This window comes from Ovis canadensis, chromosome 2, assembly GCF_042477335.2.
Source record: "Ovis canadensis isolate MfBH-ARS-UI-01 breed Bighorn chromosome 2, ARS-UI_OviCan_v2, whole genome shotgun sequence".
NCBI classification, from domain to species: domain Eukaryota; kingdom Metazoa; phylum Chordata; class Mammalia; order Artiodactyla; family Bovidae; genus Ovis; species Ovis canadensis.
In genome coordinates, this window is record NC_091246.1 from 137,026,883 (window position 1) to 137,040,582 (window position 13,700).

Consider the following 13,700-nt stretch of genomic DNA (forward strand, 5'->3'; position numbering starts at 1 on the left):
AATTTAAATATTAAAAAGAGTTCTTCCAAATGAAAGATTTCATTTTATCAAGCTCCTATGTGCCATACTAGCAGTGAACTTAAAATGCTCTACAAAGATAAAAACTTTAAGCACATAAAGTTAAAAGCTCAACTAGCTGGAGGGTCACTAAAACTACACTTCATTCCCGGAATAAATTCTGACTTATCTTAGTAATCACCCATTGCTCTGGGCTACACATAAGAGGTTCCTCACATGAACTTCCAAGACACTGTGCTTATGCATATTTGCAATGAGATGATCATTTGCATCTCAAAACGTAGTAGCTAGTGTCTCAAAGTTAAATTCAACAGTATAACTGTTCTCACAACTGCCCATGTGAAAATTCGTAATAAAAAAAAAACTTGCATCATTTTTCTAATGTTTTTTCTTAAAACATGTTATAGAAGTAAAGTCTTTGACATTTTAATGCAACAAAACATCTATGTATCATATAAAGCATTTGCTGCTATAAATCTGTTTTCAGCATTCCAATTAATAAAAAAAAGACAATTGTAGCTCAGTGCTTATGTCTTAAAAAGTGTTTGTGTGCAGATTTTGCACAAGTTTAGATGTACACATATGAACGTACCATACAATTACTTTTGGCTGAGTGAACAAGCAGGCAGCAAATCAAGATTGGCCTATTACACTAAACCAAGATGCCTGTTTGCCTTAACCATATTTTAAATCCATTCCTTTTCCTCTAATTTAGTGAGATCATAGAATTCTGGAGTTGGAAAACACCTTCAGGATAAACTAGTTGATCACCCTGGCACTATCAGTCTCAGATCTTGAGAGAAAAAATGATTTGTTCTTACCATTAGTTGATGGCAGGGATGGGACTACAACTCAGATTTAAGTCTCTTTTAATAAGCCAGACTGTTAGTGTCATGGAAAAGGGCCCTTCCCTGCTGGTCTCTCATTGCTGCAGAGACACCTAGTGTTTTGGAGTTATTCCTTTCAATCCACTTCACGAGTGAAACTGACTTGCCGGCTCCACCTTCTTCTTTCCTGTACTTTCTCCCACAATTTCTCACACACTTAACTGAATTCCAAAGCGCAAGCATAAATCATTGACAATCAACCTCTAAGAGAATATTATCTTGCAACAGCTTCCAAAATCTTGCTTGTTATGCTCGAACGACTTCAACCAGAGAACTTTTAAAATAAACCGTGTTGCTAAACAAAATTAAAAGAGATAGTGAAAAGATTTCTTAAAACGAAAACTTGATCTTAAACGGTTCACTCCAGTCCTATGTCCCAACAACTCAGTTATTAACAGAATACTGAATTAAGTGAGAGTAAAGACAGAGATTGCATCAACATATGTAGAGCAAGAATGGTTCCGGAAGCTAGAGGAGGAAAGAGAAGTATTATTACACAGGAAAAGAAGTGGTCAGGTGCACTTCCTACCGTCAGGAGGATGGTGCGCAGTCTCGAACTATCCCCTCAAGACGCCAGATCGGTACTTACAAGGGACAGAGACAGGGATTAAGCCCGGAAACCAAACAGCCGATTTCGCTGTGGGGGTCCCCGTGGCAGGCAAAGGAAGGAGGAGTCCCTGACCCGTCTTCTCCTCAGCCTGCCCGCCGGAGCCCCCCGCCACCCCCCGGGGCACCCGACCCCATCATACCCGTGAGATAGTTGGTCCACTTGTACAGAACCCCCTCCATGCTTCACAGCCCTGCGCCGAGCATCCTCCTGGCCCAGCGCCGGCCGAAGTGATGCGAGAAACTCAGAGCCTGGGCAACTCCTCCCCGCCCGCCCGGGCCCCGCCCCCGGCGCCCCCAGCCGGCACCAAGCCGCCCTCAGGCCGCGCGCGCCGCAGGGACGTGGCGGCCCTCAAAGGCCCGGACGGCCGCTGCGTGGAGCTCGGGGGCCGCGAGACGTGGCCTCAGACATCCCCGGGCTAGCCCCCGAGGAGGCGGCGGCAAAATCGCGACCCCGGCCGGCCTTCCGTTCGCGTTTCCGCTGCCGAGCGCTCCCTCCTTCTAGCCCGCCTTCCTTCCACTCCGGGTTCCCCGTTTATTTTCATTGACCCCGACGTCGCTTTCACTTCCTGGATGAAAGGGGCCGGCGCGTCCCGGGAAACCCCTCCCCGGCGGCGGGGCCGGAGGAGCGGGCGCGGCCTACGGCCCCTTCGCCGAGCCAGAGGCTACGCGAAGAGGGCGGCCCAGAGCCCTGACTCCTCCTCATTCTCCTACAGACCCTCGGCTGGCGGATCCCACTCTCATCCCGGACACTGAGTCCTGGGCCGACCGCTCCCCAGTATCCTGGGGCCTAAGCCTCGGGGCCCAGGACTAGCGCAGGCAGACGCCACTGTGCGCGCAGCCCCCGGGCCAACCCGAGGACTAGGCCCCAGAGCATTCGTCTGTCAGGCGCTGATTTAGGCCTCTCAGGTTTTCCCGTAATTGAGCCTCCGGTCCCTCCGGTGGTTGCTTTTCAAAAAATAAAAGACTTCCTATTTATGTTAACTTCGCATCTTCTTCACATTCGGGGGATCTGATAAATTATCTCCTAGGAAGGCGGTGTGCCTCTGAGAATCCTCCGGCAGGGAACAGCGAAGGGCCCCAAGGAATTGTCACCACGCAATAAATCTTAGCCACTACTTCATTTAGAACATAAAACATGGGAGCAAGCTTTGGAGTTTATTTTAAAAATGAAAATCTGCCCTCGCTTTTAGGATTTTTAAAAATCCTGTTTGGAAATGACCATCCTTATGTATGCTGCTGCTTCTGTTTAGGCTAAATTGTGTCAACTCTTTGCGACCCGTGGATTATAGCCCGCCAAGCTCTTGTCTACAGGATTTCCCAGGCAAAAATACTGGAGTGGGTTGCCATTCCTTCTCCAGGGTATCTTCGCGACCCAGGGATCGAACCCACATCTGCTTGACAGGCAGGATCTTTACCAGTGAGCCACCTGGGGCGCCCTATCCCCATGTATAACTGACAATTTTCAGATGTATGGAATTTTGCACACTTTAAGTAAAGCTTAAAGCAAGCTCACTGCTGCTGCTTTTCTTAGCATCACCGAGGTAGGTAATATCTCCCATCGGAGAACCAGGCTTTCGCTTAAGTCCTAGTTTGGGTAAGAGTATTCGCCCGGAAATATAGTGAATTGATGGTTAGATGGCCAGATGGATATGACAGTATACAAGTAGTGGGTTTAAGACCGCGGTGATGGGATAGTAAAATTTATTGTGTATATTATAAAGTTTTTATACTAAAATGCCAAAGGTGAGCATATACGACTCATATAGGACTTTTGTGTCAGACTTGGTCATATCCCTGCTGTATACTAACTGTGTGAGATTAAAATAGAATGCCCAAGACTCAAATTACCTTGTTTTCTCATCTGTGGAATGTGGATAATGACGTCTCGAAGAGTTGGTAAGAAAAGCAACAGCATGAAATTTATCCACACCTCAGTTCAATTCAGTCGCTCAGTTGTGTCTGACTCTACTCGACCCCATGGACTGCAGTTCGCCAGGCTTCCCTGTCCATCACCATCTCCCAGAGCGTACTCAAACTCATGTCCATTGCGTCGGTAATGCCTTCCAACCATCTCATCCTCTGTCATCCCCTTCCCTGCAACCTTCAATCATTCCCAGCATCAGGGTCTTTTCAAATGAGTCAGTTCTTCACATCAGGTGACCAAAGGATTGGAGTTTCAGTTTCAGCATCAATCCTTCCAATGAATATTCAGGACTGATTTCCTTTAGGATTGGCTGGTTGGATCTCCTTGCAGTCCAAGGGACTCTCAAGAGTCTTCTCCAACATCACAGTTCAAAAGCATCAATTCTTCAGCGCTCAGCTTTCTTTATAGTCCAATTCTCACATCTATACATGACCACTGGAAAAACCAAAGCTTTGACTAGACCCACCCTTGTTGGCAAAGTAATATCTCTGCTTTTTAATATGCTGTCTAGGTTGGTCATAACTTTTCTTCCAAGGAGTAAGCGTCTTTCAATTTCCTGGCTGCAGTCACCATCTGCAGTGATTTTGGAGCCCAAGAAAATAAAGTCTGTCACTGTTTCGCTGTTGATTTGCCATGAAGTGATGGGACCAGATGCCATGATCTTAGTTTTCTGAATGTTAAGTTTTAAGCCAACTTTTTCACTCTCCTCTTTCATTTTCATCACGAGGCTCTTTAGTTCTTTGCTTTCTGCCATAAGGGTGGTGTCATCTGTATATCCGAGGTTATTGATATTTCTCCCAGCAACCTTGATTCCAGCCTATGCTTCATCCAGCCCAGCATTTCTCATGATGTACTCTGCATATAAGTTAAATAAGCAGGATGACAATATACAGCCTTGACATACTCCTTTCCCGATTTGGAACCAGTCTGTTGTTTCATGTCCAGTTCTAACTGTTGCTTTCTGACCTGCATACAGATTTCTCAAGCAACAGGTCAGGTGGTCTGGTATTCCCATCTCTTTCAGAATTTTCCACAGTTTGTTGTGATCCACACAGTCAAAGGCTTTGCCGTAGTCAATAAATCAGATGTTTTTTCTGGAACTTTCTCGCTTTTCTGAAGATCCAACAGATGTTTGCTATTTGATCTCTGGTTCCTCTGCCTTTTCTACATCCAGCTTGAACATCTGGAAGTTCACGGTTCATGTACTGTTGAAGGCCGGCTTGGAGAATTTTCACCATTACTTTGCTAGCGTGTGAGATAAGTGCAATTGTGCGGTAGTTTGAAAGTTCTTTAGCATTGCCTTTCTTTGGGATTGGAATGAAAACTGACCTTTTCCAGTCCTGTGGCCCCTGCTGAGTTTTCCAAATTTGCTGGCATAGTGAGTGCAGCACTTTCACAGCCCTCAAATCAAGGGCGACCCCAAATGGGGAAGGAAGGAAAATGCAAACCTGTAGCCGGTCCCAAATCGCTAGGCTCTGCAGAAAGGCTTTTAACCAGGGAGAGCAGTGACACCTGTTTACCAGTGTGTGGCGTAGCCTGAAACCTCTTAATGTTTGACTCTGACCTTAAGAAGGCGCTTCAAGGAAACCCCAGAAACAAGAGTGCCTCTTCCGATGCGCGCCCATTCTCTAGGAATCTGAGGGCCTTTCACGCCCCATCGTGTAACTCTGATTACAACCTCCCACCGTAGTCTTTTTATTTCGTCTTTCGCCAGTTTCAAAAAAAAGAGAGAATTTTACTATCGAACCCTGAGGAAACTGGCTGTAAACATGAGGACTTGGAAAGGAGATGCGGTGCAAAAGTACAGTGTTGCCTCAGGGACTGAGAACAGCCCATGAAAGCAGGGGTGCAGCCAGCAGCCAATTGACACAAATTCCAAGGGTTGGGCTCGCCGCAGGGGAAAGGGGCGGTGCTACGCTTCACCCCGCCGCTGGTCCTGTGTGACGTAGAACAATGCTCGCCTGCCACGCGTCGGAAATGGGCTACAGCTGCTGCCGCCCCCTTGCAACTGACACGCTTGATGGAACGCAGTGATCATCTGGGGGGTGAATCCAGGAATCATGCGTGTCTTATTTAGATTAATCGTTTTCTTTTACGTGTGGGGCATTTTTACTGCTCAGGGACAAAAGGCAGAGGAGAGCACAGAGGAAGTGAAAATAGAAGTTTTGCATCGTCCAGAAAATTGCTCTAAGACAAGCAAAAAGGGAGACCTGCTAAATGCCCATTACGACGGCTTCTTGGCTAAAGACGGCTCGAAATTCTACTGCAGGTAGGATATGATAAGAACAGCTCCCGAGTCCAGTTGATGCACTAAATCTAACCTCCCTCCACCAACCGGAAGCCTTTTTGAGGTTGATTTTGAACAGTAAGAGTTCAGCCTTTCTGAATTTTCTAGGAGGAAAATAGGATTTGACACAGTATTTCCCTATAATATGGAATATTATTTTTTTTAATTACTTAAAATGTTAGCCCAAGAAATTATTAAAAATACACTACATCTATATGCTCTCCTCACTATCTCCTATAGTAGTAAGTCAAGGTACTGTTTGTAAGAATGTTCACACTTTTCCTTTGCTGTGGGTTGGAGTCTCCTTAGAGAGGATTATGTAGAATAGTTTATCTGACCTTCAGAAGCACAATATTTACTGACTGGAGGCTGCTTTCCACTACTAGAAGCCACTCCAATGACTTTTCTCTGGTGATTTTCAGACCCTGTGTCTTTGTGCCCTGCCCCCTCATCCCACCACTACTTACTCTGATTTAATTGATGTTTTATTACTCAGAGATAGACTGTCTTTTCTCCTTCTGTGCTACTACCCTATAAAAATACGATTGGGGAAAGTTAATTCTTTCCATTTAGAAGAAAATAGAGAAATTTAATAAGAAGAAAAGATGCAAATTTTAACCGTGATTCAAATGACTTTTTGAGGCTAAACCTAGACCATCCATTTTTTTTTAGAATAAACACAGAATGGTTAAATAAGTCATGTGGACAAACTGTGCAGTTAGGGGCAGGAGACCCATTAAAAAGGTAACTGTTGAGTAGTTTTTGTAAAGATAGCAAGAAAAAAGAAAATGAGATGACTCCTAATGACTAGCTTTGGGCAAATCAAACCTCTGTCTGGCTATTATGAGGGAAGTTTGAGCCAAACACCCCACTATGGGATGCAGAATGAGTCTTAATATAGGAAAAGACATGGTTAGAGAGGTTTCCAATTTTACATAGGAACTAAATACTCAGGTGTATTTTAAAGTTTAATTTTATTTTCCTTGAAATCAACTTACCTAGGTGCTGTTTTTAATTACAGCCGGACACAAAATGAAGGCCACCCCAAATGGTTTGTTCTTGGTGTCGGACAAGTCATAAAAGGCCTAGACATTGGGATGATGGATATGTGTCCTGGAGAGAAGCGAAAATTGATTATACCTCCTTCATTTGCATATGGAAAGGAAGGCTATGGTAAGGTAAAAACATGGTAAAAATAAATCATAGACTGGGGTATATACTCAAAAAATTGAAAGCAGACTCTCAAAGTTACTATGAGTAACTCATTGTTACAACTATGTTCACAGCAGCATTATTCAAAATAGCCAAAAACTGAAAATAACCCAAATGTCTATTGACATAAGAATGGATAAACAAAATGTGTTATATACATTCAGTGGAATGTTATTCAGCCTCAAAAAGGAAAGAAATTCTGATATATGCTACAACATGGATGAACCTTGAATACATTATGCTAAGTGAAATAAGCCAAACACAAAAATCAATACTGTATGATACCACTTACATAAAGTACCTAGAATAGTCAAATTCATAGAGCCAGGAAGACCAGCGTGGGTGCCAGAGCCAGGGGAGAGAGGGTGGAATATAGGCAGTTGTTATTTAATAGGTGTAGAGTTTCAGTTCTGCAAGATGAAATAGTTCTAGAGGCTAGTTGCAATGTGGATATACTTAGCACCACTGAACTAACTCTACACTTAAAATGGTTACAATGATAAATTTTATTTTAATTGTATTTTCCCACAATTAAAATTTTTGAATTACTAAAAAAATGAAAAATCATAGAGAAAATAATTATAGAATATAGGGTCCAACAAACTTTAAGCTGTATGGAATCTAGTCCAGCCCAGTTCTTTTTACATATCAAGAAATTAAGCCATTGTTGCAATACAAGTCTTTGGCCAGAGTTCTTTACTCCACACAGTGGCAATATTCATAATTACAGTGTATATTTTATAAACTCTACCTTAGTCATTTAAGTATAAGTTATTTTATTATTATATAAATGTCTATGCTGCTAAGTCACTTCAGTCGTGTCCGACTCTGTGCGACTCCATAGACAGCATCCCACCAGGCTCCCCCGCCCCTGGGATTCTCCAGGCAAGAACACTGGAGTGGGTTGCCATTTCCTTCTCCAATGCATGAAAGTGAAAAGTGAAAGTGAAGTCGCTCAGTTGTGTCCGACTATTCGAGACCCCATGGACTGCAGCCCACCAGGCTCCCTCGTCCATGGGATTTTCCAGGCAAGAGTACTAGAGTGGGGTGCCATCGCCTTCTCCAATAAATATCTATAGAAAATACTTTTTGTGAGGAGTACCAAAGTCAAATTCATAAAACTCAGGAAGCTGAAACATATGATTTTAAAGTAAAAGGACAGCATTGGAACATTGTAGAAAGAACATCTGAAACATAACAAGCTATTAGTCACTACTATCCAAATTCAGGAGAAGCCTTGAAATATAGAAAAATGAAGAGCTTCTTTCAATATATTGCTATTTTTTAAAATCCTTGAGTAAGCTGTGAGAACCTAGGTTAAGCAAATAAATGAGGAAAATGTTTGCAGCATGTATAAACATGTATGATGACCTGTCCTAGAAATGGGCAACTTCATAAACAAGTGGCCCACTCACTGAAAAATATAAATGAGTGGATAAAGATGTGATATAGATACACACACACACACACACACACACACAGTGGAATATTTCTCAGCCATAAAGAGGAAAGAAATCTTGCCATGTGCAACCACATGGATGGACCTAGAGGGTATTATGCTAACTGAAAATAAACCAGACAGACAAAGGCATCTATTAATTTTTCCAAAATTAAATGTTTAAAAATCACTAAAGTGGGGCTTCCCAGGTAGCTCAGATGGTAAAGAGTCTGCCTGCAGTGCAGGAGACCTGGGTTCGATGCCTGGGTTGGGAAGATCCCCTGGGGAAGGAAATGGCAACCCACTCCAGTATTCTTGCCTGAAGAATTCCATGGACAGAGGAGCCTGGTGGGCTACAGTCCATGGGTCACAAAGAGTCAGACACAACTGAGTGACTACCAAACACAAAAGTGGAGCAGAACAGAAAAAAATTTTAAAGGGGGGAAAATGGGCAGTATGGCAGAAAGCTGGTCTCTAGCATTCTCAGCTGGGTCCTTTCTTCCTTTTACTGTGTGAAAACTAGAAAGACTTTTTTTTTTTGGCTGTGCCCTGTGGTTTACAGGAATCTTAGCTCCTGGACGAGGATCAAACCCTGTGCGCCCTGCAGTAGAAACACAGGATCTTAAACACTGGACCTCCAGAGAATTCCCTAAAGAAAGAATTTTTACCACCTCATTTTGAGTCCTTCCTAACCCCAGCTATTTGAAATATTTAGTATATAATTAAGGGTTTCTACAATGAAATATTGTCTTTACACCCCAATATTTCATTGAAATGGCATGCCCTCTTTAAGGCTGTTGTTTTACTCATTAGAAGAGCTTGCCTATTCTTTCCAGCAGGAGCAAGGATCACTGCCCCCAAATTGGACTGGAGGAATGTTAGTGATACAAATCAGACTCAGTCAGATTTAAAACTCCTAAAGAGACAGTCCAGATAACTACATCTTCACTTTCAAAGTTTTTTGCCACTCATTTGATTCCATCAAAATAGCTCCCACAAAACCATAATTAAGGTATCCTATTTTTAGTTGTAAAGGAGCCTAGGAGAGAGAGAATTGAAGATAAGTTAAATTGAATGTAATCTTGTCCTAAAAACGGTGTCATAGACTGAGCCCAATTCTAGACAAAGTAATACAGGCAGAGTTCGCCTTTCAGCCTCCTTAAATCTCATTTTCAGAGTTTCTCTTGCTGTCTTGTAGACAAGAGAGCATTCTGCTTGCTACCAGAGCACCCACATCTCTTTATCAACTGGTGCTCATACTAGGTCCTGTTACCACATGGCAAATGATTACTATTTTTATCCTTATGTAAACTAATTTATGCTTAGATATGAATGACTACCCAGGCAGCGTAAGCTATTAATAAGCTAGACCCGTGTAGCAAAAATGTATAAATTTGACTTCAGTTTGAGGTGTCTCAATAAATATGAATATAATGAATCTCACTAGTATAACAATATCACCAAAACCTTCGTCTTACATGGAAGGAAACTGAAGCCCAACAAAACTGTGTTCTTTGGAATGTAGCCAACTGCTAGTTTACCTGTATTATTTATGATAACTTATGAATAGCTTGAATTCAATTATTTTAAAAGCTGCTCTGTAGACCATAAGCAACTGCTTAACACACAATATCTTGATTGAATAAGCTTTTCTAAATAAGTTGTTATTAAGACCTAACATAAGCTGTAACTTTATTTTAGGTACTTAAAGAAGTCTTTTCTTCTGTGCAATATTCTTGCCTAATGCCACAGAGCACCCCTGCATGTCTTGAAATGCATGTGATTTATTAGTGCTTTAACTAACAGTACATGTGGTATGTACAGAGTCTTTACATTAACTCCTAAGTCTTTTGATCTTCTAAATACAAGTAATTCTATAGTAAATGCATGTTTTTCTCTTCTTTATACTTTCATTTTCTAGTAAGATAAAACTAGCTGGCAATTTATTCTATGTTTACAGTTGAATTTGGGGGAAACTTCAACTTGTAATAGTTTGCCTTAAGAACTTTGAATTTGTTTTTATTATTGTCAGGAAAAGTTATTCTTCTGTCATAAAGAGATCTGAATGAGACAGACTGGGGGTGAATCTTATAAAAGTATCACTGACTCAATCGTTTAAAGTTAGGTAAATGTATGTTGTTGGGATGGTCACACTAGCCATGTGATATATGGGTAGATTTTTGTGTGTCCTGGTTTGGAGATGACTGATCTACTTCCTTTGGCTGTAACTTTCAAGCTTTTTCCTTTGAATTATATAAATATTGTAGCAAGAATCCTCCACTTTTTCATTAAAAAATTAGTTTCCATCAAAGAACAAACTTCGCCATTTTTTAAAATAAGTGATAGACACCATTCATTCAACAAATTTTTGAGTAACTATGTATTTGAGTGGTGACAAAAGCCACCCACTGCAGGTCATTTTTATGAATGGCCATCTGAAGAGGCCATAGCTTGCTAAAATCATCTGTGACATCACTTAATTGGCTAACTTTATTAAAGGGAACTATTTAACTTAATACTTAAAAGTTTTTTGTGATTAGAAATTTCTTCATGAAATTGTTACTGGTTTGTTCTGTTATTGCAGTATTTTTTGTCTATATAGCAAATCTGACAAATAAGTATATTAATACATATATTTTATTCATACTTCCAAGTAACTGGACAAAATCATTTTCTAAAAGATAGTGATCTTTGAAATATTTCTGGCTGTTAATTTCTTCTCTGCACTAGCTCTTTCTTGTATAATGCTGGAGTATATTATTAAAAATTACATGATCTATATTTAAATTTAATCAGGAAATAATGGTCCCCTAAGTCTTTAGAACTTACTTGTTTTGAAAACATATGAGAAAAGTGTTCCAAAGAAATATTTAGAAAGCAATTCTTACAAATATGAAATAATACAATCATAATGCTATCATGGCTATTTGTGAATAAACATTTGACCATTATCTTCATGTAAGTTAAACTGTTAAAATTCATACCTTTAGCAGAAGGCAAGATTCCACCTGATGCAACACTGATTTTTGAGATTGAACTTTATGCTGTGACCAAAGGGCCACGAAGCGTTGAAACATTTAAACAGATAGACGTGGACAATGACAGGCAACTTTCTAAAACTGAGGTAATTCAAACAGATTTCATATATACAATCTAAATTTTTATTACCGTTGAAATACATCTGTGTTAAAGCTATTATGTTTACTTCTATCTAGCATAGGCTAATTAGTTTGCTTTTATAGAGCTAATTACAAAACTATTAAATTCTAAGAAGAAAATATGCTTGTTTAATATAAAAGTTGAAATGGAGTCAACCTGTTTAATTTCCTTTCTCCCTGTAAGAGGGTCATTAAAATACCAAACTAATCTCTACAGGCATCATGACTCTAAAAATAGAGTCATGTGACCCAGCAATCCCATTCCTGGACAGAGATATAGACAAAACTATAATTTGAAAAGCTAACAGGCACCCCTGTTCATTGCATATTTACAACGTCCAAGACACAGAAGCACCCTAAATGTCCACTGACAGGGATAAAGATGTGGTGTACATACATACATACATGCATACATACATACATACAATGAAATATTACTCAGCCATAAAAAAGAATGAAATAATGCCATTTGCAGCAACATAAGTGGACATACAGATTATCATACTAAATGAACTGAAAGACAAATATCATATGATATCACTTACATATCGAGTCTAAAAAAATGATACAAAATAGAAACAGCCTCACAGACATAGAAAACAAACTGTGGTTACCAAAGGGGAAAGGAAGAGGGAAAGGATAAATTGGGAACTTGGGATTAACAGATACACACTGCTATATATAAAGTAAACAAGGACCTATTATATGGCATGTGTGTGCATGCATGCTCAGTAGCTCAGTCATGTTTGACTTTGACCCCATGGACTGTAGCCCGCCAGGCCCCTCTGTCCATGGGATTCTCCAGGCAAGTACAGTGGAACAGGTTGCCATTAACATTCAGATGTTAATCTCTGAGTATGTACTGTTAACCATCTACAACCTCAGGGGAAGCTAATTTGAAGATCTGTTTCTCTTCAGAAAATTGCTTCAAAGGTTGAAAAAAATAAAACCTCAAATAGCCTTTTAAATTTTTGTATCATGTATAATAAGTAGTCTGAGATATGTTTCTTGAAAGTTTTCTCAGAGTTTCTGGAAATTTATTGTGGTGTCTTTTTTATTAAAGAAATATTATTTTGGCCCTCTAGATAAGTCATTACCTGAAAAAGGAATTTGAAAAAGACGAGAAGCCACGTGACAAGTCGTATCAGACTGCAGTTTTAGAGGATTTTTTTAAGAAGAACGACCGCGATGGGGATGGCTTCATTTCTTCTAAGGAATACAATGTCTATCAACATGATGAACTATAGCATATTTTTATTTCTAAATTTTCTTAGCTATTTACTGTACTTTATATGTAATACAAAGTCACTTTTCTCTGTGTTGTATTTTCTATTTTTCCCTCATGAACATATTTTGATCCTTCAATACATGTAATATTGGAATAATAAATATGAGGCTTTTTTTTGCAAAATTTAACTTTCAAATAGGCATGATTGTGTTTCCTTTTGCATTTTTCTGTTAAAATGAATTGCAGTACCATGAAATCGACCTCTGCATCCTATTAGGCAATTTTTTCCCCTTCAAGTTATAGGAAGACACCTATGTCATAATTTACAAGTTCTTGCCAACTCTAACCTTAACAACATGTATAGATATGTAAATACCCCAATTTTTAATATTTAAAGTACCCCATATTTTAAACATATTTAATAGGAGCCCAATAATTAACATTTCACTTGTTTTATACATTTCATAGCTTTACAGACAGTAAGATATAAAAATCTACCAGACTTCCCTGGTAGACCAGTGGTTAAAACTCTGAGCTTCTACTACAGGGGAAATGGGTTCACATTTCACATGGCACAGCCAAAAATAAAATCATATGACTGAGGAATCTTCCTTTAGTTTGCATGCAGAAAAGTATTAGTTGTAATAATATGTCCCACAGAGAGCCTCAACTCAGTGTCTGTACTTTATGGTGCAAGCTTCTGGCCTTGGGTATTTGTTCCAGTGGCTAATGTTTGAAAGAGGCTTGATCAGACCAAGGGCTTTGTGCCTCTGTCTTAGAGCGTGAGTCATAAAGTCTGTGCTGCTCTGACCTGTGCACTCCCTCAGACATCATTATGAATGTGCTACACCTCTTCCTTCTCGTAGGCCTTTATATTTACCATCCCTAACTTCTTGTCTTGATAGTTTTAAATTGATACTATGGCATTTCTCAAGTCTC

The 13,700-nt window shown here is 40.2% G+C and overlaps 2 protein-coding genes across 4 annotated transcripts in view; one reads left to right on the forward strand and one right to left on the reverse strand.

The window, feature by feature from the left end:
• The window catches only part of PLEKHA3 (pleckstrin homology domain containing A3), a 26,471-nt gene extending 23,867 nt beyond the window's left edge, over positions 1-2,604 (reverse strand). Inside the window, exon 1 of the mRNA XM_069577086.1 lies at positions 1,655-2,604. Coding sequence (XP_069433187.1) covers positions 1,655-1,694 — 40 coding nt within the window. The 5' untranslated portion in view covers positions 1,695-2,604. The remainder of the gene's footprint in view (positions 1-1,654) is intronic.
• On the forward strand, positions 2,128-12,957 carry FKBP7 (FKBP prolyl isomerase 7). Of its 3 annotated transcripts, none has more exons than XM_069577087.1 (4): positions 2,128-5,707; positions 6,747-6,898; positions 11,366-11,499; positions 12,619-12,957. In XM_069577087.1, exons 1-4 carry the CDS (start codon positions 5,499-5,501, stop codon positions 12,778-12,780), a joined length of 657 nt encoding a protein of 218 aa, XP_069433188.1. In that variant the 5' UTR covers positions 2,128-5,498; the 3' UTR covers positions 12,781-12,957. The 3 variants fall into 3 exon arrangements, with proteins under 3 accessions (XP_069433188.1, XP_069433189.1, XP_069433190.1); XM_069577088.1 differs by having other exon boundaries at positions 5,088-5,707; positions 11,369-11,499; XM_069577089.1 differs by lacking the exon at positions 11,366-11,499 and having other exon boundaries at positions 5,088-5,707.
• The last annotated feature ends 743 nt before the right edge of the window (positions 12,958-13,700 follow it).

Excerpts from the sequence above, each read along its gene's own strand:
- FKBP7 (XM_069577087.1), top strand. The coding sequence starts at position 5,499 with ATGCGTGTCTTATTTAGATTAATCGTTTTCTTTTACGTGTGGGGCATT. Across the intron at positions 5,708-6,746 it reads GGCTCGAAATTCTACTGCAG|CCGGACACAAAATGAAGGCC; the intron begins GTAGGATATGAT and ends TTTTAATTACAG. Across the intron at positions 11,500-12,618 it reads GGCAACTTTCTAAAACTGAG|ATAAGTCATTACCTGAAAAA; the intron begins GTAATTCAAACA and ends TTGGCCCTCTAG.